This window comes from Adiantum capillus-veneris, chromosome 7, assembly GCF_014529385.1.
Source record: "Adiantum capillus-veneris isolate H3 chromosome 7, ASM1452938v2, whole genome shotgun sequence".
In the NCBI taxonomy this organism is placed as follows: Eukaryota; Viridiplantae; Streptophyta; class Polypodiopsida; order Polypodiales; family Pteridaceae; genus Adiantum; species Adiantum capillus-veneris.
The window spans coordinates 157769514-157795999 of record NC_140937.1 but is presented as its reverse complement, the minus strand read 5'-3'; the positions used below and the strand labels follow the sequence as shown (position 1 = coordinate 157795999).

The 26486-nt window shown below is 40.5% G+C and overlaps 1 protein-coding gene across 1 annotated transcript; it reads right to left on the bottom strand.

The window, feature by feature from the left end:
* Positions 1–15604: 15604 nt before the first annotated feature.
* LOC147454902 (uncharacterized) lies at positions 15605–17107 on the bottom strand. Its single transcript, XM_086517450.1, has 6 exons — positions 17062–17107; positions 16696–16768; positions 16469–16605; positions 16158–16390; positions 15875–16071; positions 15605–15791 (listed from the first exon to the last, which is right to left on the bottom strand). The coding sequence occupies exons 1-6, from the start codon at positions 17105–17107 to the stop codon at positions 15605–15607; spliced, it is 873 nt and encodes a 290-aa protein (XP_086373576.1).
* Between the last annotated feature and the right edge of the window lie 9379 nt (positions 17108–26486).

Below are 26486 nucleotides of genomic sequence, written 5' to 3'. Positions count from 1 at the left end.
GCTATTCACATCACCTGCAGTTTGAACCATTCTTCATTCTGATGTTCACTCAACTAATGGCCTTCCATCTGCAGTTTTTATCCCTTAGAAGTTGGCTCAAAATCCGTCGTGTGCCGAATATTTCCATATTTGCCATGTTCAAAGCCCTTGCTTTGAAGTTTCGGTGTTTTCTTGCTAAAGTCAATTCCGACTTTCTTGGTTTAAACTTATTGATTTTTGTTGATTATTTGTCCTTTTTAGCTTTTCAGTAAAGAAAAATTAGTTATAATTATTATTAGTTGGCCAAAATTAGCGTAATCTCTCATACATATTTATTCTTAACCTGGCATTTAGATGGTATCAATATGGCTCATGATTATGCTTGCTAAGAGTTAAAAAGTTCTAAAAAACTATTAAAGGAAAAGAAAAGAAAAAGAAAAAGAATGATGCTACTATATACAAAATGATGATCTTGTTGCATTTCCCCCCCTTCTGAGAGTGAGTCACCCCAGACGAACATTTGTTAGAGTGCATGGAAACGAAGTATGTGTCTATGCATAGCCGTATATTGTGGCTCTATGATGCAAATCAAGGATATGCATGTGGTAACAAAATGTTGTGCAAGAGATGGGTTTTGAACCATAAGCTCAGTGGATTGAGATGGTGAGGTTATGGTGAAGCTGCGTGGTCCAAATAGAAGTAGTTGTAGAAAATGCTCTCTATGTTGGATAGTGGCCTCCTAAAGTTGTGACTTTACCTTGTTTTGTGATTGAGGGCTCTGTTTTGGTCGCCACTAAAAATTGCTTGGATGTGGTCTTCATTGGCCAGGCATCCGGTGAGCTACTCTATTTTGGTTTCCATACCCACTTGACCTGTTTTGCGTGTCGATGTTGAGATTGGATTGGCCTAGGTTGCTTGACAAAATCCTTGGTTGGTTTAGCGAGGTCTGGCTCGGGGGACTCACCATGGAAAACTTACCGCACCACGTAAGTGTAGGGGAGGGGGATTTTTTTCAAGTTACATAAGCGTATAACTTAGGGGCATGCCCCCAATAATTTATCTCCCAAGCTTAAAATAAGGGAGGAGGTTATCATATTTCTGGAGGGGGGACCGGACCCAGGTTGATTACTTGTAACGATTGGTCATCGGGGTGCACTAGAACTCAGATTAATTTTTGGAAAGTCTTTTTATCAGGTCACACATCAAATTTTGCATCAAGTCGGTCTTAGATAAGGGCAGTTTTGGATGGGTCAGAATTGGACGAGTAGCCAAAGTGCAAATTGATCGGGCACATAGTTCGAAAGTCAAACTAAGACACATAGAGGGTACATCTAGTTATCAACCGAAGTGGTTCTTTAGTATTGATTAGTTTCGCTCAATTAGATCATGTGAGACCTAAACTTTATATGTAAGATAGGGGTATAATGATAGCTTTTTTTTATTGATTGGCATATAAGCGTAGAAAGGGGGGTCATATTCCCTAATATGAGTCGTATATAGGGGTTTTATCAAAGTTGTCTGCTCGCAGGTAGCATCCCGTTTTTTTATAGTGAATCCCTGGGGAGGTCAGGTTTCTCTTGATGCATTGTGGGTGGGCTAGCATTGCCTTGTCGCTTGGGTATCCATAATTTCTTTGGATTGGTTTATATAATGGACTTTTTTATCCAGATTTTCCTGACCTCCATTAGAGAACCTCGCTAGATTGCATCAGGTGTTGATTAAAGAGGTTCACATACATAGTCTGTTTTTACAAAGGGTGTGGCAAAAGATTGGTCATCTTGCCTGAGAGCTACAAAGTATTATCATACCAGTTAGGTGTGGCTTGATAAGTGCGCATCATGGAACTCTCAGAATAATTGCTTCGTTAAGATCCTTATCATCAACTACATGAATCTGATGAGGAAAACTTATGCCATCAACCATTATTGGTAAATTTACATATCCCAGACTCTTCATTGTGCCTTTGTTGGCCACTTTGAACCCCATAGTATTTGGCATGAGAGGTTCCTTTGTTAATTTTTTGAAAGTGGAGTAGTTGACAACATTTGCTCTTGCCCCAGTGTCCACTAATGCATGCTCAGTGGCGCCATCGGCAAGTTGCAGCATAATGTGTAAATCCATACCACCTAACCATGTGGCCTCAGTTTGTATGGATGCTATCGGAGGGGAGTCGACACATTGGCTCTGTTGGGACCTTCTCTAAAGGTTTGCCTATTCCTTCCACTCTAGTATTCTGATTTTGGCTTCTTGTTGTGCATGTTCCTGAATATCGTGGGTTTGACTCTTGCGTTGAGCTGCCGCATGTATTGTTTGAAGTTCTTCTGGTGTCAGCAGAAGAAAACATTTCTTTGATCATCAGCCACTCATGCAATTAGGCATTACCTCTCTTGCCAATGTTGCAAGCTTGATGACACCACTTTGGGATATATCATGTATCACAAAAGGTCCCATCCCTCACTTTTTGAGTTTTTTGGAGTGTTGTTTAAGGGTGTACACTAAAGCGTAATCCCCTTTTTGGAACTCCTTGCTAATCACATGTTGATCATGGAAAGCTTTCATTTTTTTCTGAGCATATATCTCGGCTACCGCTCTTACTCTAGTTTCATCCAATTGCTCAATATGTCTAGTCTCTCTAGCAGCTCGTGTTCCATCCATCCTAATTGTTTTGCGGCTCGCAGTGTTTTAATTAAGATCTCCATGGGTAGAATTGCATTAATCCCGAACACAAGGTTAAAAGGAGTCGTCCAGATGGAGGTTTTAAAAGCTACTCTGTAAGCCCATAATGCAGTGTGTAGCCTTTGGTCCCAATCATTTCTTGAATCACTATTTTGGTGAGCACAGTGCACAAATTGTTTTTGGTGCTCTCGGCTCAGTGTCCGTTAGCTTGTGGGTGATAGGGTGTTGATTTTTGATGGATCACCATGAATTCATCAAGTAAGCTTTCAATGACGTTGTTTAGGAAGTGTGTTCCCCTATCACTCGCTATTTCAATGGGTAGACCATATCTTGTAAAGGTATGCTTGAAAAGGAACTGAGTTGTAGTCTGTGCATCGTTTTTCTGTGTTGCCTTCGCTTCTGCCCATTTGGTCATATAATCTATTGCTACTATGATGTATTGCGCATGCGACCTATATGAAGGCGGTATTATGGGGCCAATAAAGTCGATACCCCATTTGGCAAAGGTGCATATGCCCATCATTGACCTTAATGGCATTTCATCTCTTTGTAGGGATGACTTTGTGCGTTGACATTCATCACATCATTTGACATAGGCCTCTGTATCCCCAAACAGGGTTGGCCACCATATACTTGAGTGAAGTACTAGATTTTCCGTTTTATCAGCAGAGAAATGTCCCCCTGGTTGGCCTGAGTGAGCTTGTTCTAGGATAACATAATATTCGCTTTCCATAGCACACAATCGTAGTTATTCGTCCTTTCCCTACCTATACAGCTGGTTTGCAATTAGCTACTAATGTTTTGCTTCTTCTTTTACAGTTCTCATTCTAGCCTTGCCCCACCCCTCTGGGAAGGTCTTGTTTCTTAAGTACTTGGTTATGTGAGTACTCCATTTGGGTGCTTGTGCTACTTGAAACACGGTGGCATGTTCCAATGGAGATTGTTTTGTACAAATATCACATGACTTTACATAAGTATGGACGTTGTGTTCCATATTTTGTCAGTAGACTCCTCGTCTCTGTAGTCTTTGGTATGATTGTATTTCCCCATTGTGAAACCCTATATGTTGTATGTGAGCCTGTTTGAGGTAGTATTCGTATTCTTTTGGCTGTACATATGTTGAAAGGTCAACCTTTCAACAACGCTTCCACAAAGATTCCATAAAGATCCCTCAAAGATTCTCTAAAGATTCCAAATAAAGATGCTAATGAAGTGATGAAGACGAAGATGGATGCTGTAATGTGAAGATACAAGCTCATGGACATCATCAAATATCCCGTTATTATCATTTTGAGCCATTACGGCCACTTTTGTAATATTTACGGGAACTTCATATTTTAAGTCAGCAATTGTATTGAGGCCACAGATGCTTGTTGGATGAGCAAAGCCAGCTCACGGTGTTGTAATTAATCTCTATAGAAGCCTAGGGACAAATAAGGTCATTTTGGTCGGACATTAGGTTTTCTAAGGCTTAGTATATAAGACAAAACCTAAAGCTTTGTAAGGAGACTTCTAATAAATCTGATCTTCTGTGTCGTTGGGAGACTACGAGAGAGTGAGAGAGTGTGTGTGTGTGTGCGCTACAGGAGCTACGGTGGTCGGAATCGCAAACAGAGAGCAGCAGTGAGTTGCGCATGAGGAGAGCTACGCGTTGATGCTTACATCAGACGCGTTCGTCTGTGTTTTGGCAGATTCACCCGCAAGCTACTTTTGGAGTTTCGGTGAGTAACTATTGTCCGTTTTTGCATTTCAGCATATCCACGTGATCAAAGCGAGTAGAGCTACACATTAGGCACTTTAGTTTTTGGAAACGTCGACCTGCAAAAATCGGCCAAACATCCTACATGTTTTCTGCACGGAGGGTATTGAGTAGGTTTTTTTGGTCACGGACCTTAGGGAGAGTGGCCTATTGGTGTTGATAGGATATCCCTCAAGTTTCGTAACATTTCGAGAACGTCTAATGGGCTTTTGGCTTGCGGTAGCATCATAGGAGACTCTCACATTCACAGAACCGATGGCATGTAGATTTGATATCTCTGTAGGAAGTAGTCATTAGTCGGTCGAGTAGAAGTTGACACCCTTTGCTTGCTTCCACGCGCTTGCAGGTCGAGCTTCGTCCTCAGTTGACATTATATGTTAGGTGAGTTCTCGCTATGCTGACGTCCGTCGCGGCGTACCCGTCCAACATTGGTGCCGCTGCCGTGGACGAGGGCCCTAAGTAGGTGACCGAGACTAGTCCTTGAGGATAGAGCTCCCTCTGGCTTGCCAGAGTATATTCATTCTTTTAGATAGGATCGGAGAGTGGTGGACTCTTTTGGTCTTAGAGGGAGTCTAGGGAGCGTGTGTCTGGCCTAGATCCTTCGTCTTAGGTAGTATTAGGTAGTAGTTGGTTGTGGTGTAGAGAGTAGGAGTTGGAGTGGTAGATGTGGTGGTAGGTTGACTTGAGAGTCCGTGTGAGGCTAGGAAGCAACCAAGACATCAAAATCAACATCTTACATTGATGAGTAGGAGTAGGGTAAATAGGATATCTTGATTGCTGATCTAGAGTACTTTATGCATGTCTTATTTGTTGTTAGGCTCATCAGAAAAGTGGAAAACGCTAAGTAGGAAAGACGGTAAATTGTGTTTGGAAGCTGATTTGAAGTCGAAAAGTCTCTGTGATTATTGCTGAGAGCTCTAGAGAGCATAGGGAATACTACTGCCAGAAAAAAATTGCATTTTAAGACAGTAGACATCCTACGCGTAGGATGTCTCCGGGGCACTTTTGGCAGGGAATTTGGGAAAACTGAGGTTACCAGTGTGTTCAGGAGGGGGGGTTTACCCTAAGTATACATTGAAACTAAAGTTTTGACCAACTCTTGACACCCAAAAGACCAAAGACAAAGTGTCAAAAACGCGAAAACAAGAACTTAAGATTCTGAGCACAATTTTGCATAAAAACTAGTAGGAATGCTTAAAAAGTAGTGCTCAAGACTTGGGGATGCCTGTGGATGAATTCTGCCACAAATTTCATCAGTACACATCCTACGTGTAGGATGCCTAGAGAGTGATTCTGGAAGCAAAAATCAAGTTTTGGCATCATACCCATATTCTGCATGTTGTGTTGGACACACACACCAAAGCTCATGTCATTTGGACATATAGACTGAGAGTTAAGGGGATGTTACTCTTTCAGAGAAATATTTTCCCAAAAGTGGTGATTCTGAGCAATTTTGATATCCAAAATTTGTTGTGATCACATATTCTTTTTATATGCATCAAGAAGCACCTTGGGTAGAAACAAAAGTCCATTCTGAGAAAAAAAAAGACATCCTACGCGTAGGATGTCTACACGGTGATCTGGTGGAAATTTTGAAATTCTGAGTTGACCAGTGTGTTCAGAAGGTAGGTTTTATCGTATTTTCACCTGGAACGGGGAACTTGACCATATCTTGACAGGATAAGGCCAGATAGACTGAAATTGCCAGAGATCCTACCCAAATTGTGCCAAGGCATTATTCCAAGACCAAAACCATAGGATGGTTGCAGGAGCATGATCTGCATGATATATTGAGTGACTAAGAGAGTTTTCATCTCATTTGGGGAAGAAAAGGGGGTCCTAAGCAGACTTTAGCACTTTTGACTGAAAAAGGCAAGAACAGCTAAAATTTGGGACTTTTGAAATCCAAACCAAAATCTAAGCATACCATTGGGTTGCTGACATCAAGGGGAAGCTGTGGGACAAGTCTGGGGTCAAACAGGCCAAAAATACATCCTATGCGTAAGATGTCTTCTGTGTGATTTTGGACTCTAAACAGAATTCTGAGCATACCACAGTGATCAGCACCTTAAGGAGAGTCTGTGGTTCAAATTTGGGGCAATTCTAAGCAGTTAGACATCCTACGCGTAGGATGTCTAAGACATGATTTTGACTTAGGAATTCATCAGAACAGACATCAGATTTCTAGAACAGATTCTTGATCATTTGACCAACCTATAGGTGTCAGAATCAAAAAGTGAAAATAGCTGTGAGTTTAGCACATCAGGGGGAAGCTACAGTGCAAGTTTGAGCTGAAACAGAGAAAAAAGACATCCTACGCGTAGGATGTCTCCAGCTTGATTTAGGACTCCAAACCAATTTATGAGCACACCACTGTGATCAGCACATCAAGGAGAAGCTGGGGTGAAAATTTCAAGTCATTCTGAGCAAAAAGACATCCTACACGTAGGATGTCTCAAGGCCATTTTTAGGTCCAAATGAAATTCTGAGCATACCATTGTGTTGTTGGACTTAAGCGGAGTCTCTGGACCAAATTTTGTTAAATTCTGAGCATATAGACATCCTACGCGTAGGATGTCTCTAGGCCAGTTTTAGGGTCCAACTGTAATTTTGACCATGCAAGAGTGTTCACAGTGTCACAGAGATCCAAAATCTTCTTTCAAAATTGAATTTGGACTCATTTTGACCATTCTAAACTGCAATTCACTGTTTTGGCCATAACTTTCACAAACGGTATCGGATCGGAAAAGTTTTTATATCAAAACATAGCCTGAGAGCGACTCTACAGATCTTAGAGCAGAACATGAACTAAATGTATGCCATCGGCAACCATTTAGTTCAATTTTGAAAAAAAAAACGTCGTTTAAGGCCTCAAAATGCATCTGGAAGTCAGGGGTGTCTAAAACCGACAGTTCGAAAGAATTGTGAGGAAACGGTCACGGTTTTTGAAGACTGCTAAGTTAGCAGATTGAAATTATCTTTTGGGAAAACCATTGGTCACCCTCGGAAAGGTGTAAAAGTTAACTACGGCCTAGTGTACGTCCATACACAAATGTCGTAGCAGTAAGACCATACACAAGGACTCTTGATTTTGCAACAACAGTCCCAAGTTTTGGAGAACTTTAACACAAGATTTTTGCTAGCAAATCTTTGCGACTTGTGCATAATTCTCTTGTGCTAGCTTAAGTTTAGTTCAGCTAAAAGCGAACTTGAAAGTCACTTGCGAGCTCACGGAACAAGTGTGGCCGTCAAAGGTACATCAAGGATTTTTGCATTCATTGTGAAAAAGTTTGCCAGCTAAATAGAATTTTGTAGATTGTGTGCTAAAGTGAACACAGGTTAGCTCGACTCAAGAATCGCTACAAAGGGAGAAGTCGTTGCAGTATAGTGGTAAGTTGCATAACTTATCATAGTGCTTCCACTAGATCGAGGCCTGCTAAAAAGCTCTAGGAAAAGCAAGCAGCCAGACAAGACAGTATCAGTCTTGGCAAGCAAGGGAGCTAAGAAGTTCAAGCAGTGCAAGCAAAGCCCAATTCAGAAAACTCAGAGGTTAAGACATCCACAAAAGCTGAAGAACCTCAAGCGAAAAAGACCGACACAAGGGTGCTAATAATTTTTATTAGCATTGAGGCAAGCAATTAGAGCTATCACTGAACAAGTACAACAAGGGACTGAAGACGAAAGCAATGGCATCTCAAAGGAATCAGACCATTCAGGAAGAAGCTTCAAGTACATCCACAGATATTACAAGAGAGAAAATTCGGATCTATCTGATTGGATACTACAAAGGACTGACATGCTATGAGGATGTCAATCGGAATTTGTACATCAAGACAAAGAAAGATACAGAGGAAACTCGGACATCTCAATATGTGGAAGTTGAAACAACGAAGAATGTACTACACCCACATCCAAATTTCATGGAAGACTATCTGGGATCAATTTACATAAGGCACGGAAAATACATCGACAATGAGATAGAAATGTTGTACAAGGATCAACTTACAGAACTCTACGCATATCCTCCAAGTATTTTTCTGTACAAAGCACAAGACGGAAAACAGAAGTTTGGTACCCTCTATGGAGACGAAGACCGTTGATACTACAGGGCTGTCACAAGTCATGAAGTTCCTGTAGAAAACAATCATTACTTTACAGCAGAAGCGTTTGGCTCAAGAGGAGAAGACTACATGTCTAAAGGTGGTAATGTATACCATCTCGTCATGGGTTTACCTCTAACTACGCACTTGGAAGAGTTAACAACTACAGCTATCGCTGCACAAATGGGTGGCACAACATAAGGCACAACATGGAAAGACACAACACAAGTCTCGTGCACCGCACTAGCACAAGAGGTACCAGCTATGAAGATAGCGCAACTTCAAAAAGAACTAGCTTGGTCTCAAGAGCTACTTAACAAAGCACAAGAAGTCATATCATCAGGCATTAAACCGATGCCAACATCAGATATGAAACCCTCTCGGATGGTGGGAGTTCAAACTCAACAAAGAGACCCTATATCTTCAAGAGTGGGATTAAGAAGTCCAGAATTACAAGAAGCAGTGTCCTTTTCAGGAGTCCAAGTGGAATTTCAAGAAGCATTGGAAGATGCCGAGCCGGAGGAGAGACCGCTGGAAATTCATAATGCCCAATATAAAAGGTCAGGTCAAGATGTCATTGTGGTCGACAAATACGATAGGCACTATGAAATAGCCGATGTGAAAAATATGGATGAGTTTAGCAATTGTGGGCAACCTGTAAGTCACATACTTGGACCCCGTCCAAAATGTTGGAATTAGGGTTGCAGAGAAACACACACAGCTTGGAGAAGACGAACGAAGCTCAAGGCACACAATGGATATCCCTAGAGTGATGGGCGTATATATCATGCACGGGGGAAAAAACCTCCTAAATAGGGAAAAAATGCCCCAGCGGTCCTAGTGTGTTCACACACATCACTACCACATGTATATGGTAACAAATCCCCCCTGGAGTGATGCGGTGAACGAGAGCTGGCACATGAGTAAAGGGAAGTGCCATGCTCTGAGGACAGGATCAGTCCACAAAGGGGAGTAAGCCCAAAGATTTGCGGAAAGCTTCAAGCTTCTCACGAGACAATGCCTTTGTGAAAAGATCTGCAAGGTTGTCCTGTGTTGGCACATAAGCCAAGCTGATCTCTCCTGCTGAGAGCCTCTCCCTAACATAGTAGTAATGCACCTCAATGTGATTTGTGCGAGCATGAAAAACTGGGTTCCTCGCAACTGCCAATGCGCTCTGACTTTCAGTGTAGATAGTGTTCGCAGTGTCCTGTCCAACACCCAAATCAGCCATAAGGCGTCTGAGCCATACACACTCAACCGTAGCTATGAAGACTGCCCTGTACTCAGCCTCACAACTCGAAGTGGCCACAGTGGGTTGCTTCTTGCTCAGCCATGATATACATGAATTGCCAAGCATGAAACAAAAACCACTTGTGGACACTCGCGTGTCAAAACAACCAGCCCAATCCGAGTCCGAGAAAGCATGTAAGTTTGGCGGCAATGATCCCCCCTTGGGATAAAACAAGCCAAGATGTAAAGTGCCACTAAGGTAGCGGAAAATCCTCTTGACAGCCTGCCAATGCTTAGACCCTAGGCTATGCATAAATCTGCTGACCTGTGAGACTGCAAACTGAATATCCGGCCTCGTGTTGCATACATAAATGAGGCAGCCAATAGCAGTTTGGTAAAGAGTGACATCAGCAGGATCACCGACATCATGTAGACTCAACTTCAAACCTGCTTCCATGGGAGTGGCAATATCACATAAAGTCCATGTGTCATTTTCTATAAGTGCATCATATTCTGATTGCATGGCAGCCATCCAATTTCCTGAATTTTGTGCTTCATCAAAAGTCAGAGGCTCCTCAACATCATGTAAGCAAGACACAGCCAAAGCATAACAATCTGATGCATAAGATGCATGGAGAGAGCTTGAACGAGTACGACTAGACAAAGGTGCATCCAATTTACTGTCACGCAAAGTGTGCACCAACCACTTTGGCATACCTCTAGCCTGCTCATTTTCAGCCCTTTCCTCATCAAGTACATCATGTACATCTGCATCAGTAATAGGCTGATCTAAAACATTTTCAGAAACCCCCATAGGCTGTACATTTGCCTCATTGGAACTTACATTCGTATTTCCATGTAACATTTAATGGCCTAATAACTTATGTGTAGTGGAAATTAGCATGAACATAGTGGGCATTTCATTAGAATACATTCCTAATGAGAATTACAAGAGTGCTTGGGTGGAGAGAGCAACAAAAAGCATAACACCTAGTTAGATAGCATCGACAATACTTTCAAAAGAGAGAGAAATTAAGCTATTGACAATAGTTGAGGACCGGATTTGCATGGAGCCGGTCCCCCCTCCAAAAGGCTTTGTATTATGGTTTCTCCCATCAAGAGAGACATTGTACAATACAATTCTTTGTGTTCCTTCAAGACTAGCTAGTGCAATGAAGATGGAAACTTCATGCACTAAGCAAAACATTAACAAACACAACTTGAATTATCCCCGTTCTCAGACCCAAGACCTCACACACCTTCGAAGATGGTGAGAGCTAGCAGGGTATGAGAGTAGATTGAGAGGAAGAAGGAGTATCTTACGAGAAAGATGTACATCTCCTCACATAATCACTCATATGTAGCATAGCTTAGCTTAGTAATTAGCTTGGTAGAGGAGATGAGCATGCATTGAAGCTTGGCTCTTGGTTGGATTTGCATCCACATGCCAAGAGAGTGTTGATGTAGGCTTCTATCTCACAAGCTTGGAGTAGGTGATGAGTTCTCCATTAAAGCTTGGGAAGAGATAGTCTTCTCTTTCTTCACACATAAGCTTGTGTGAGTGTGTGTGTGATAATGCCTTGCAAAAATCAGCCCCCTCTCTCTCTTGGGCGAGCCCTCTTGCTATTTGCTCTTGCTATCTCCCCATTGGCCCTCCCCAAGTCAATCCAATGATTATTAAGCAGCATAAGTGATAGCCTATTGACATGTGTCCCCCTTTCCCCTTTTGTGAGAGCTTTAGGTAATTAAATAATTAAACTAAACTCTCATTGGACCCCTTTGCCTCCTGGCCAATATGAATCAGGCAAGCCATGGGGCTCCTGAATGCTCATTGGACCCCTTGGGAGACTTCCCAATAGTCTACTAGGAGACTTAATTCTCATTGGTTTCTTTTATTAAATGTTTTTAAATTAATTAAACTAGATTTACTCTAGCTTAATTCTCATTGGTCCACTTCAAGGGTCATCCAATAGAAATTGGGCACACCTTGTGGGCATCTGGCCTAGGGAGCTGACATGTGTCCCTCATTTCCTTTGAGTAAAGGGAGCCTGTGTGTGTGTGTGTGTGGCTTTCTCTCTCATCCCCGACCTTTAGGGCTTGCCCCCTCCCATGTAGGGATGTGCAAAGACTTTTAGGGCACACATAAAGCATCCAATTTTCCCTAGGGTTGACCTTTGGACACAACCTTTGAATTTTGGAACCTTAGCATTTTGGAAGTCTTAATGGGCTGAACCTTAGGGTCTTTTTAGCCCATTGTTGCACATGGCTCTTTTGCAGATGGCCCCCCCTTTGGATCCCTATTTTCCCTCCTTTGGATCCCTACTGTGGCCGGTCTGCTAGCTTAACCAATATTCTAGCTTTTTCTCCCCTGGTCTTCCCCACATTAAATGATCAGTTAAGTATGAGAAAATCATTTAGGAGAATTAGATATTGATTATTATGACATTACCTCTCTCTTGAAATCATAGTCGTCCTCGACTATGGTGTAGAGAAGATAAAGCATGTTCATGAGTCCTTTTCTTAGCGGGTAGAGGATCCCTATGTTACCCTACGACATCATTCCACAATGGATGACTAGTCCATTTGGCGCTTGAGAGCCTGAGGCTGCCGCAAGCATGTCTGCACATGAGTCCTATCAGTCTTCCATAGTAGAGTGACAAGCTCTACTTGGTGTTTGGGAGACTTCGTCTCCGCAAACTTGATCTAAGCATGCATACTACTTCATTTTTGTGCACAAATAAAGAAAAAGAGAGTCTTATAAGACAAAAATTTTGTTCATTTTTAACATTTTGTACATTTGCTTACTCTTGGGAAGCATTGTAAGCATTGACAAGGTTTAGGTTATCCTTGAATTATATGCCTTGCATCCATCTAGCATCTTCAAAAGGATAATTCTTAAACTTAATAAGATATTGTCGGATAGTCTTACTGCCTCTTAGTACCTTGTCTTCATGTCGGAGAATGGACTCAGGCTGTAGCACCTCTTCTTGGTCCTCGATCTCCGGTGGGTCTTCAATAGTTGGTTCTTGAGGTGGCTCTCCTTTGTAAGGCTTTAATAGGCTCACATGAAAAGCATTGTGTATGAGCCAATGATTGGGCAACCTAAGTTGATAGGCCATGTCATTGATTGGCCTAAGAATCTAGAAGGGACCATAGTACCTTTTTGCTAGTTTAGCATAGTACTTTTGGTGGCCCGTAGGATTCTTGCCCGTCGTGTGCCTTAATCGAGCCTTGGGAAACTTTAACAAGACCCAATCGTTTTCTTTAAAGGCTTGGGCTCTTCTGTGCTTATCATGAGCAGCAGCCTTTTGCCTTTGCTGTGAGATAGAGATAGCATCCTTAATCTCTTAGAAAGATTCTTGTAGGTCTCGACTATACTCATCTGCAGTGAAGATCTTCCCATGTACCTTAAGTAGCAAGGGACTTTTTGATCTTCCCTCAATTACCTCAAAAGGTGCTTTTCCCGTGGAAGTATGTACAGTGTTATTGTAAGCATACTCCACTAAGGGTAAGTACTTCTCCCATTGGGATCTTTGATCTACTTCCGTTACATAGGCTTTTAGTAGATCGAGAATGGTTAGGTTAGCTATTTCACTTTGGCCATCAGTTTGTGGATGATAGGCCGAAGAGAAGTTTAGCCTTGTTTCTAAATTCTCAAAGAGACCCTTCCAGAAATTACTGGTCATTCTAGGATCTCTATCCGACACTATGGACATGGGCAAGCCATGGTACTTGAAAATTTGTGAAATAAAGAGGGTTGCCATTTGATGGGCTTTGATAGTCTTTTTGACAGGTATAAAATGAGCTTGTTTACTAAACATGTCTACTATCGTCCATATTCACGTATTCCCATGGATAGACTTAGGCAATCCAAAGATAAAATCCATGGATATGCTCTCTCATGGTGAATTAGGGATTGGCAAGGGTTGAAGCAATCCAAGTTGCTTCCCTCTATCAAATTTTGTCTTTTGGCATACCACACATTTGGAAACATACTCTTGTATGTTCACTTTCATGGTAGGCCAATAGAAATATGTTTCAATTCCCTTTAAGGTAGATTGAATCCCTCTATGCCCCACATAAGGTGGAGCATGAGATTCATACATTACTTTCTCACGTAGTGAGTTAGTAACGCATAGTCTATTGCCATAGAGAAGATAACCATCTTGTAAAGTAAATGGTTCTTCTTTCTTCCCTAATGCAAGGGCTGAAATCACATCTCTAAAATCGGGATCAATAGCATACTCATCTATCATTGAAGATAGATCATTGTGAGTTGCTATGGAAACCGCATTCACTCTCGACCGTCTTGAGAGTGCATCAGCTACTTGATTATGCTTGCCAGCAATGTGAGCAATATGAAAATGAAATTGCGAAAGGAAATTTTCCCACCTCATTTGTTTGTCGGAGATCTTGGTCTGCGTCACGAAGTACTTAAGACTTTGGTGATCCGTTCGCAGAATGAAAGGAGTCCCCAATAAATAGTGCTTCCATGAGTCTAAGGCATGTAGAACTGCAAGGAGTTCCTTTTCGTATATGCCTAGAGCTTGCTCAACAGGGTCGAGCCTTCGACTCTCATAGCCTATGGCGTGCCCTTCTTGAAGCAAAACAACTCCAAGGCAATCACCACAAGCATCGCATTGGACCTCAAATGGTTTTGAGAGATCCGGTAGTGTAAGCACAGGTTGAGAGATAAGCTTTTCTTTACGCTTTTCGAAAGCATTGTTCTCCTTAGCAGACCATGTATACCTAACGTTTTTATTTGTTACGTCATGTAATGGTCCCGCAATTTGTGAGAACTTTTCTATGAAGCGTCTATAGTATGCACACATACCTATGAAGCTTCTTAGTTCATGAAGATTCCTTGGTTTAGGCCATCCTCTAACTTGGATGGATCCATTTGGATGCCATCTTGAGAGATAATGTGACCTAAATACTGAATCTCTTGCAAGAAAAAATCACTTTTCTTTCGATTAACATAAAGTTTATTCTCTCTTAAAACTTGAAATATTACCTGGAGGTGTTGCTTGTGTTCCTCCAATGAATTAGAATAGATGATAATATCATCAAAGAACACTCCAGTGAAGGTTCGATGAGGCCTGAACAGCTTCTCCATCAAGCGGTTGAATGTGGCTGGTGCATTGGTCAAGCCAAAAGGCATGACAATGTATTCGGGGTGCTTTTTTTTTGCGAGCTTTTCAATTCGAGCTTTTTAATGAAATGTAAAACTATTTTGAGCTTTTTGATTTATTTAAAGCATTTTTCCATTTTGTTTCAACATCTTTTACATTCTTGCAATTCACCTAGAAACATCACCTCACATTGAATAATTAAACGCCCAAACTTACTCTCTTTAAATATGCTAGGCTATAGAAAAAGGAGAGAGAGAGAGAGAGAGAGAGAGAGAGAGAGAGAGAGAGAGAGAGAGAGAGAGCATTCAAAGAAATCCTTATTTAGACTTACTCTCTTTAAATATGCTAGTCTAGAGAGAGAGAGAGAGAGAGATCATTCAAAGAAATCCTTATTTAGACTTACTCTCTTTAAATATGCTAGTCTAGAGAGAGAGAGAGAGAGATCATTCAAAGAAATCCTTATTCAGACTTACTCTCTTTAAATATGCTAGTCTAGAGAGAGAGAGAGAGCATTCAAAGAAATCTGTATTCAAAACAAAGCTTAACAAGTTATCTGCATTAGTGTTTGATATGGATGTTAGAAAGAGTAGATAGTCCACAAAAGCAATGCAATTAAAATCACTTCAAGAACATGCACAATAAAACCCTAGATGTCCTATGTCAACATTCTTGAAACAAAAAATACAGTGTGTGTTCAATAATTGTTTCAAAAAACTATGGATGTGATACTAAACTCTCTTTTCCACATATGGACCACAAACCACCTTTTTGAGACACTCCTCATAGACTATGTCATCCCTCTCCAAGCACAAACAATATCGATAAACCTCACCACATGCCTTGCCAAGACCTCCACATCCTGAAAACACATCTAGTACATAATCTGAGTCATCCGTGAAGGTTGCCAGGAGCCATCTACACATGCAAATTTAAAATAGTAAGTCATTTTTCAACTATAAATTAAAGCTCAATTTACATTAAAATGATTATCTTCTCACCTGTAGAAGTCGGGTGACCTCTCTGCTCCACATCTGATAGGTATATCAAGAACAATGGTGCGTTCTTGATGCTCCTCCATTAAAAAGCTTCGTGATGCAGGAAACATGCGAGGAGAGACTTTCTCTCCTGCCTCCCTATTGTATGTGGATATAGCAACATCCACTCGACAAAAAACTCCCACCGTGAGATCAATTACCTACATATAAGCATACATTGTACACACTTGAATCAAAATCAAGTTAATAATGCAATCTTTCACAACAACATGGTATTTTGATTCACCTCCTCTAGGGTATCTGGGTGTCTATATCCCCCATTACACATGAGAGTCCATGTGCGATGAAGTCGTAACCTAGTCTTTATAGCATGGGTAATAATCTCTCCAATATGTTGTGCAAGACATAGAGTCACGAAAAAGCCTTCATCTGCCAAGAAAGGTTCTGCTACATCCATCACACCTTGCACAAGAGAAGGCAAAAATATATTCCATTGTGGAATTTTTTTGCTTAATCCACCTTTGAAAAGATGTTTAGAATGAGTTTCTCAAGTGATATGGATCAAAACAAAAAGCATAAACAAAAACTTTGAGTAACCTGCTCGAATTGGGCCTAAACCATCCACCAACAAAGAAGTAGGGAAATCGGCAAAGATAAGACGAAACACCTCACGACAAGGTGCTCCACAATGGTGATAAAAGCCAAGACTTTGAGTGCTCAAAAAAATTTTAATGCTACACACAAAACGTTTGTTGCTTAGTACACCATCCACTTTGAACATTCTATTGATGTTGATAACACAAGCCACAAAACCTTTCTTTTACCTTTGAATGGCAAAATCATCAACATTAGCCATATCAACTAGAAGAGCATCTACCACAGTCAAAAATTGAAAGCCTACAGTTTTTCATTAAAAATTATCTTAATTACAAGTAATATAGAATTGTTTTGTTGCTTAGTACACCATCCACTTTGAACATTCTATTGATGTTGATAACACAAGCCACAAAACCTTTTTTTTACCTTTGAATGGCAAAATCATCAACATTAGTCATATCAACTAGAAGAGCATCTACCACAGTCAAAAATTGAAAGCCTACAGTTTTTCATTAAAAAATTATCTTAATTACAAGTAATATAGAATTGTTTTGCACTATCAAAAAATAAATATTTAAATAGTAGAAACTTACCGGTATTCCATGAGGTTGGTTGCCTTGATGAAGTTGGTCGCTCCATGATTGACTCAACCACTATTGAAACGCTTTTTTCATTGCTTTCTTTAGGCATGTCAATCTTTAGCCCTCCTAATGGATAGGTTGTTTTGTTGTGTTTACCCATGTTTGACCCACTCGCATGATTATGGTGCTCTCTTTGAAGAGGTAGTGAGTGATTTCTTTCTTGTGTTCTTTGTGAGCCCCCATCCATGGCCAAGTCATGAGTGTGATCCATGTCTTCTAAGCTCTCTAAAGAAGCAGATTGGTTTTTATCTTTGTCTTTATTCTCTTCCAAAAACTCTATCACAAGAAAATTTTAATGATATAATGAAAATTAATTTAGCATTTACAAACTCAAGTCATTTATTAAAAACTAGAACATACTTTCTTGTGCATTTTTTCATGCATGAGAGAGAGAGAGAGAGAGAGAGAGAGAGAGAGAGAGAGAGAGAGAGATATCAAATGCTAACGAGTTCAAGACTGGTGGATTTGAATGATAATAGGAAAATTGAATATTATAATAGAAGAATGTAATAATATGAGAATAAACTTGATGTAAAAGAAAAAAGTGTTATACTTACTTGCATGTAAGTCTAGTTCTTGCTTTGGGATCACCCCCAAAGGATAGTCCAACCACCATGGGCAAATTCTACACTCCCACATAGAAATACCCTTCTCTACCATAGAACCAGGATACATGGTATTTTCATCCTCTAGCTTTGACCAATCTTCAGTAACCATAGGCATAGTAGCAAGTGTACCGTTTAAAACACATTCACACATCCATCTACACCATAACAACATTTAATCTCTTGAGCAAAATAATTTCAATAAGAGCCAAAGACATTGTTGGTTCATGAAATTTCACCTGTACAAAATCCTTTTACAAGACTCTTGTAGCTCAGGCATTTTGGAGGATTCCCCTGCACTTTTAATATCTCCTAAAAGTTGAGGAAAAGCTTGCAAGCCATGATTTCTTAATTGCACCTATGGTAGTCATTCAAATCATAAAACAATGCAATAAAATCCACATTTATTAGAAAAAAGTGACCGGTTTAGAAAACAACCTTAAAAAAAGCTCTAAATCCATCTGGCAATTTGAACTCTTCAACCTCCAACCTTCTTATTATCAACAAAGCTTCATAATGCATGTGAGCCCAATAAACTTCTTTTCTAATGTAAGCCCTAAAGTGCTTCACATCACCAAAGTGGGAAAAGACTGGATCTTTGGCCTTTGTAAGACTCATCATCTCCAATATATATTTTTTCCTTCATTAAAGACCAAAATATATCAAAAACCTAAACACCATCATATATAAGTATATTCATATACCATTCATGTAGAGATTTTTCGCTCGAGAAATTTGACTCTCTTTTAATGTCACTATTTCATTAGAATTTAAAAACATAAACAAAAAACTAGTAAAAAAGTATTGAAAAGTGTGATACCTTTCAGAAGGTAGTTTTGAGGAGCACAAAGCATTTAACTTGTCTCGTGTGATTTTTACCATGGATGGATCATCCCACTTCACATCAAAGAGCAACTCAAAAAATTCCTCTCCATGAACTGAATTGGCAATTGTCAAAAACTTATAACCTCTATCCTTCAATCGAGCTTCTTCTTGTTTAGTTGCCTTTTGCAATCGCCTTTCAAACTCCACCTTATCTAATCCAAGAGCTTTCAATTTTGTAGTTTCCTTTGAAATAAATGCATTAAAATCATCCTACATAACCGCAACTACATTCAATGAATGAATCGTAAACAATCTTAAAAAATGTATATAGTTAATACTCAATTCAACAATTCACCTTCCAAACTAGTTGAGAAATCAACACACAAGGAGAATTATACCAAGGAGGAACTCCTTGATATAATCTACTCTCAACTGCCATCTCTATCTCAGCCCATTTTCTGTCCTCTTGAGTGAGACATGCAAGAATGCTCTCTTTATTGGCGATACCAAATTTTTGGAACATGTATATCTCATGCCCAAGATTTGGTTTCACTATTGATCGTGAAATGCTACAATAAATATATAAACAAATGAAAAATAATAGTTCAAAGCGAGATTAATTTAGAAAAACAAAAAGACCACAAATTTACAACTTACACATTAGTGGTGTCAAGAGCAAGTAATAGTTCGGCCTCTTTTTTTTTTCTACTTCCAAAAATTGGCATCTCACACTCACATGATATTCCTCATTATCATGACATACTTGACAAAAGAACACCAAATTAGCCAAAAAAGAAGGTACAGCTAAATCTAACAAACAATTATTGCATCGATGTTAATTCTTACCTTCTTTTATGCGTCGCATCCATGTTTTCAACCGATGGTTGCCATCCCATACCAAAAACAGACGCCCTCGAAGCTCTTGCCACTCCTTATTGAGCTGATTATCAGATGAAACACTCTTAGCTTGCCAAATAGGATCCCAACTACCTTCCACAAGAGGAGTGGCAGGCATGTAAGAGCCAAAGGAATCTTTCACCGACACCAAAAAAGATCCCATTGTATCCAAGTAAGCAACATTGTCAAAACTAGGAATCAACCAAGATGCAGAATCTGTAGCCACTCGAACAGCCTCATGAGCAACCAAACGACATAGAGGTATAAGTGGAGGGTTGCTTCTTCGTTTTAAGTAAAATTGACTTAACACATCCTTCATAATCCCCAACGGGATTTTTTTTCCCAAGTGTCGAGAATGTTGGGACACATCATCCTCACCTATCCCATCAGACTCTGTTAAATCTTCATCTTCAACATCCTCACCTGTTTCAACCTCCACTGTCAACTCTCGAGACTCGTCTCCTTTTAACCACTCTCCAAATGGTTAGAACCTTCCTCCACGGCAGCTTCATCATCAACAAAGATGCATTTTCTACGTCTCTTTCCCCCTCGTTTGAAATGAGGACTACGAGTAGCAACTGCATGAGAAGATGCCTCTTGATCGATTGAATGCCTTCTCTTGGAAGGACCAGATCTCAAGGTCATGCATGGAGAATCAAACGTTCTCTTGATTGACTTGTTGCCTCGTCTTTTGGGAGCCATAAGTGTCTACATCAATAAAGATTTGAAAAAGCATTATACATCATCATCATTCAAACAATGGCTACAATCTGCACCACTTGTTAGTGCCGCTACATTTCATGCCAAATACCATAATAACACGCATTTAATTGAACTTCCATTGCATTTGAAAAGCTCCGGCCTAAATTTGTGTGAAATTGATAGAGTGTACCAAATTTGCTCCAGATGCCGATCTCCAAATTTGTTGCCTGCTCGTCGGATTTGTCCGCTGCAATGCTCAATGTTGTATCCTCTAGCTGCAACCGCAAGTGAGGATGCTCCAGCTATGAATCAAGTCCAAATTGCTAATATTATTACACAAAAAACCAACAACGTCGGACATGACCAACAACGAAGAAGGAGAAAGCAATAATCAGAAAAACAAGCCTTCAAACTGCTAATGTCATAGCTGTGATAACATTAGCCTTACTAGGTTTGGATGCTCATATGCTTATTTTAATGAGAGGGTTCATGGTAAAGTGATTTGCAGGTTTTCATGCAAGACAGGGAGTTGATAAAGGTAGGAATCCTAGGTGCAAATGAAAAGGATGCAAAGCAACTAGGAGGAAGCCCAAGATTCATCAAAGCTCCGAATAATATGAACACAGATAACACAAACAACACTAGCTTAAGCAATACAAATACAAACAACACCAGTACTAATCCCAATAGCAATCAGCAGTCATGTCATCAACTTGCACGTGCGGAGCAAAGCCACGTGGTTCATGTGGATGGCATCAGTGTTCGGGAAAAAATCATTTTCACAAACATACAAAAATCCCTCCAAGACAAATCTGAACCGCGGAATTTTCTCCTTCTTGCACTCCCCTCAACCGGCTACTTTGATTTTGCAACCGGCTCAAGGCCTTAAAGCTGAGGCACACTTTTCCCCAACACTGGATAACAAGGACATGAGGGATATGTACGTGCGGAGCGACATGGCAGCAAGACAGAGCCACCCATTAGGCTTCAATCTGAATGAGGTGCCGCCCGAGGAGGATTCCGACGAAGAGGGGGATGAACAGCCTGTGTTTGGTAGTGGTAACTTTGGTGATTCAAATGGGGATGGGAGGATGGAAGTAAGTTGATGGAAAGTAAGTGGGACCCTAATGGAAATAAGTTCCATGATTCTTTAGAAATTGATATCAGCGGAATTGGGAGAACTATTATAAATGCGCTATCTAACCGGTTTTTTCTTTTACTGCGAAAAAGCCCGGCCATTTTTCTATGAATTGCCTCACATTCAAATTGGTCAAAAGAGATTGACTGTCTCAATACCCCATTGGCAAACTGATGGTCCCTATAGAGCATGTATTTGGCAAAATGAACGTAGGTAGGGGATCCTCTTGACCATGCTATATCAAATTATGCTCACCCACTCATTTGTTGGGTTGAAGTTTTGTGCTGGCCTTCATCGATGTATTAGGAATGTGGGGAAAGTGACTCCCTCTCAAAAGAGAGCAATATATAGATGCTCATGATGAGTAACAGTAATTGATGCGCAAGGCTTCTACTCAATCCTTGACCAAAAAGGGTTGTGAGGAATTCCCGACAGGCAATGTACTTTTAAAAATCAAGGCAAAAACTTTGGTAGTAGGGATTAGGTTTCTCTATGGATAAAGGTCACTCTTTATGCCCACGAGCCTTCACATGATTTCTTCTAGAAGCATAAAGCAAAGCACGAGAGATGCCATAAGAAAAGTAGTGCTAAATGATGGGCCATGCAAGCCTGTAATGATCATTTCAATATGTTTTAAACAAACTTGTGGACTATTACAAAGAAAAGAAATGAATGGACAATGGAAATCATGTTGAAAAATGTGGCTTTTTGCATTGGGAGTGCAGGTGTTGCAAAATTTCATGTCTTATTCCAAGAAGGTGAAATTGGATGGTTCCAGTGTCAAGGGTGGACCTTTGTAATTCTTCTTGAGGTGGTAATATATATCACTCACTGTGAGTATCACAAAAAAAAGGGATGGTTTTATTGTCTTACATTGTGGTGGCTAATTGTATGCGGCCGTTGCTGAACCAATACAGAGTTTTTGGCGAGACCATTTACAGAGTTTTTGGGATGCTATGAAAACAACGTTTTTTTTTTTTTACTTTGGTTTTCTTGGATGAGCATCCTCTCATCAGAGTTGTCAACTGGCAAGAATAAGAAGGGCTCCCACCAAGAGCTGCCGGAGATATTGGACAAAGGGGGGCGCATTGAGGAATGTGCCGATCGGCGGGGGATGCAGGAAAAACAAGAGGATTACAAGCAGGAAGCAAAGAGTAGGGTCCTTCTCTCCTTTTGGTGATCATGCCCTTAATACAAGGCCCCCTCCTCCCTTGAGACTTCTGCAGAATCATCCTCATGATCATCACCCTCCTCCCCATAACCTTCTCCATTTTAACCTACCCCTTAATGACCTGCTAATGAAAGATAACCCCCTGGTGACGGACTTCGCTAACAGGTTGACGGTCAGCATACGGCAGTATGAGTACGCACTTGTTGGATGAACCAAGATCAGGTTAACGAGATCTTTAAACTCAATTTGACGAGATATTTAACAAAGATCATCATTGCACCATTTTATTATACAGTCTTGGAACTTCTTGGATGAACCAAGCTCATTTTACTGGCTGCAACCTCCGGCTATGGTTGTTATTCTCAATTGAAATTTATGCTATGACCGGATGCAACAGGTCAGCAAATAGTCCTCAACCAGTCCCTTCTCCCCCCTCCTCCCATGCCTCATGGCCATCACGAGGTTCACCCCTCCCCATGGAGCTGCGGCAGGCCTGTTCAGCAGGCAGCTAGACTCTTACCTCCCCTCCTCCATAGCCTCCCAGTTCTCAAATGCACTTGCAACAATCCTAGAATAGCTCACAAAACGATCCTAGAACAGCTAAGAAAAATTGCGAACAACTCAGAAAAGTTGCGCTCAACTTACCCTGTATCTTGCGCGTTGTCCAGGCTTGTCAAATCCCTCCTTTGCTGAGCGTAAATCTGCACGCTGCATAGAAAATTGACGCCATAACTTAGACAAAGAAAAAACTGAAGCTCCTCAACCGTCAGCGCGCGCGCTTACGATTGGGGAGCTCACGTAGGAATAGTTTGTGATCATTTTGATTTTCCTCCTCCTCCCCCGCACCCATGCTCCCACAGCTCGATAACCGTCAATGCGCACGCTGACGGTTACCAAGTTGTGGGAGCATGGGTGCGGGGGAGGAGGAGGAGGAGAGTGTACCAAGCTTGCTTCACGGCTTCACGCAGGAGGTGCAGCAAGTCCACCGAGCAGGAGAGGCAAGCACAGCAGGGTACACAAAAGTTGCCCTAAGTTAAAAGTTACATCTATTATCCGGGCTAGAAAAATACATTACACTAAAAACTACGCTATTTTCCATGTATTTCAAGCGGAAATTTCTCCTTCTTGCACTCCCCTCAACCGGCTACTTTGATTTTGCAACCGGCTCAAGGCTAAGGTGAGGCACACTTTTCCCGAACACTGCGTGACCTAATCGGTGCAAATAAGGGCAAATCATCGACATTTTAAAATCTAAAATTTTCGGTGTTCAAAATCCAAGGGGGATTTTTACAATTTCATACGCTTAAAATACACTGTCTTTTCACCTACTCACAGTGTTCGGGAAAAATCATTTTCACAAACATACAAAAATCCCTCCAAGACAAATCTGAACCGGTAATTTTACATTACTAGCCAGTGTTTTTGCAAAATTACACTATTTTCCATGTAAGTTTCAAGCGGAAATTTCTCCTTCTTGCACTCCCCTCAACCGGCTACTTTGATTTTGCAACCGGCTCAAGGCTAAGGTGAGGCACACTTTTCCCGAACACTGCGTGACCTAATCGGTGCAAATAAGGGCAAATCATCGACATTTTAAAATCTAAAATTTTCGGTGTTCAAAATCCAAGGGGGATTTTTACAATTTCATACGCTTAAAATACATTGTCTTTTCACCTACAGGCTACTCATAAGAAGATGAACTCATTAACTAAAAAACTTGAGATTTGTGCCAAATATTATCGAAAATTGTGATTTCTTTATACACCACTCATAAGGATGTGAGCTCTGTAACCATCGCTTAACAATCTCGACTATGGGATTTTTTTGCCCACATATAAAAGGAAAAATATCTTGAAATGTTAATGTTTTTTTTTAATAAAAAATAATAATAATGAACAATTACGCCACTTGCATAAAAACTTACTTAAAAACCATTTGTCCACGTCCGTCTCCATATATTGACCTCCTTACTAACTGCTTATTTCTCTCTGTCTTCTCCACCTTGTTAGCATGGATGAAAGAGCATCCATCATCACCTGGACAATAGGTGATCAAGAACTTGAACGAGAGGTTCAACTTAGAGATGGAAAGCTCCTCCTTAGTGCATATTTCTTGGAAAGTTTACTACCACCTCACAGACAATTTCAAACATTGAATGCACTAATACAGTTTGGATCTGAAGTCACCCTTGTTGAAACACCATCTCACTTTGATATGGAGGGCCATCAGCATTTCATTCTTGATGCTTCTTTATCAAAAAGATATGCTATGGTGCATACAGAGAAGGAAACCAATGATGTGGAAGACTCAGAGGATACAAACTTACTGAATACAAGCGCTTTCTATGCTGAAGCTATCAAGCTACCAACCCAAGGAGACTTGCACACAAATTTGCAAAAACAGCAGGAGAATTATATTGTCCTCGATAGCAGCAGCGGTGATGAGAAACTGTCAAAAAAGGTAAAAAGTGTGGTGGATTGGATATTATCCTTTTCAACATCTCACCGATTGAAAGACCTAATGAAACAATCTCATGGGCCTGTGAAAGTGGAAGAACTACCTAGAGAATACAACGGGAATGTTGTGTTTGAACTTCCATCAACTTTTGGCAAATGTAAGTCAATGAGTGGCATGGAGCAGAAATTTGATGGACATACATGGACGCGCCCCCAAACAACCAACATGTCCATTGGGTGTCCAGTTCGGATGAGTTATTGTTTGGGCTCCTTGGAATGTCATAGAAATGTTTGTCAGTACTATTTAAACAATAAAGAATTCAATAATGCATATTTTCATGGATATTTAGATAAACCAATAGGAAAAGGTTACCTTGCTCAGGAAGACAGGACAAAGATTACATGTCATTATTGCGGCAAGGTTGTCACTTGTCAAGCTATATGTCCATGCATAATTTACTACGTTTTGCCAGGGGATTGCAACATGTCAAGATTGGTAGTGCATGTAGGCCACCATGAGCATGATGTGCAGAAAGGTACATCTCGTGCTGCCATAGAAAAAATCCGAGGATTAGTCCAAACAGTGTTGAAGATTGATAGATCTAGTGGTCCTTGAAAAATTCAAATGCTTGTGGCTCGTCAAATTCTGATGGATTCGCTCATTCTTGACAAGGGACATTCTATGGGAGATGCAGAACTTCAAAACTTTCTAGAAGAGATGATGCCACTTGTGCAAAACCAAAGGTAAGGATACATTATTTTTGTTAATATTTATTAGTATAGTACTTAAAATTCTTTTTTCTAATGCATAACAGATTAAAGAGTTTCATTGCTTCAGAAAAACAACAAGGGTCAGTGGTAGTGGGCGATGGATTTGACAATATTCTCTTACTGAAGAAAAAATGTTTGTTCCCATTTTTTCATGGGAGTCGTTTTCTTGGCCAAGGAGGACTTCATGATAAATGTTTTGTTTTTAAGATGTCCACCAAAGGTCCTGGTTCAGGAGTTGATTTAATAAGACGCATGGATTGTGCTGGTCAAGGAGATCTGCATAATGCTTGGGTCCATTTTGACTATACGCATCGTGTTGAAGGATGGTCAACCATGTCATGCTTAGTTTATGACCCAAGGTGATAAATTTCTAGATGTATATAAAAGTGATAATTTAATCATTGACTAATACGTCCTACCATGCATAATTTTTTCCTCAGCATGAAGAGCTTGATGGTTATTGCAATATGTGAGACCAAGGAGGAAGATACACAGTCACAAATATTATTTTGGAAAAGTCTCAATTCTGTTATGGTTGAGAATGGATATTCAATTGCAAATTTCACTGGGTTTATGGTAGATGAGGCAGGTGCAAATTGGAATGCTATTCGAGCAGTCTACAATGGAGGAGCAGACAATGTAATGGACGGTCGTGAAAGATCATGCTTGTTCCATTGGGAGCAAAGTCTCCAAAAGAAAACAAGAGCACTCATTCCAAATGAAAAACAAATGGAGCATATTTCTTTGTGTGAAAAATGGTGAACAAGTAACACTTTGTTGGAAGCACAAATGCAAGCTAGGTCAATAAAGAG

Excerpts from the sequence above, each read along its gene's own strand:
- LOC147454902 (XM_086517450.1), bottom strand. The coding sequence starts at position 17,107 with ATGGAGCGACCAACTTCATCAAGGCAACCAACCTCATGGAATACCG. Across the intron at positions 16,606-16,695 it reads GATGATTTTGCCATTCAAAG|CATTAAAATTTTTTTGAGCA; the intron begins GTAAAAGAAAGG and ends TTTTGTGTGTAG. Across the intron at positions 16,072-16,157 it reads ACCCAGATACCCTAGAGGAG|GTAATTGATCTCACGGTGGG; the intron begins GTGAATCAAAAT and ends GCTTATATGTAG.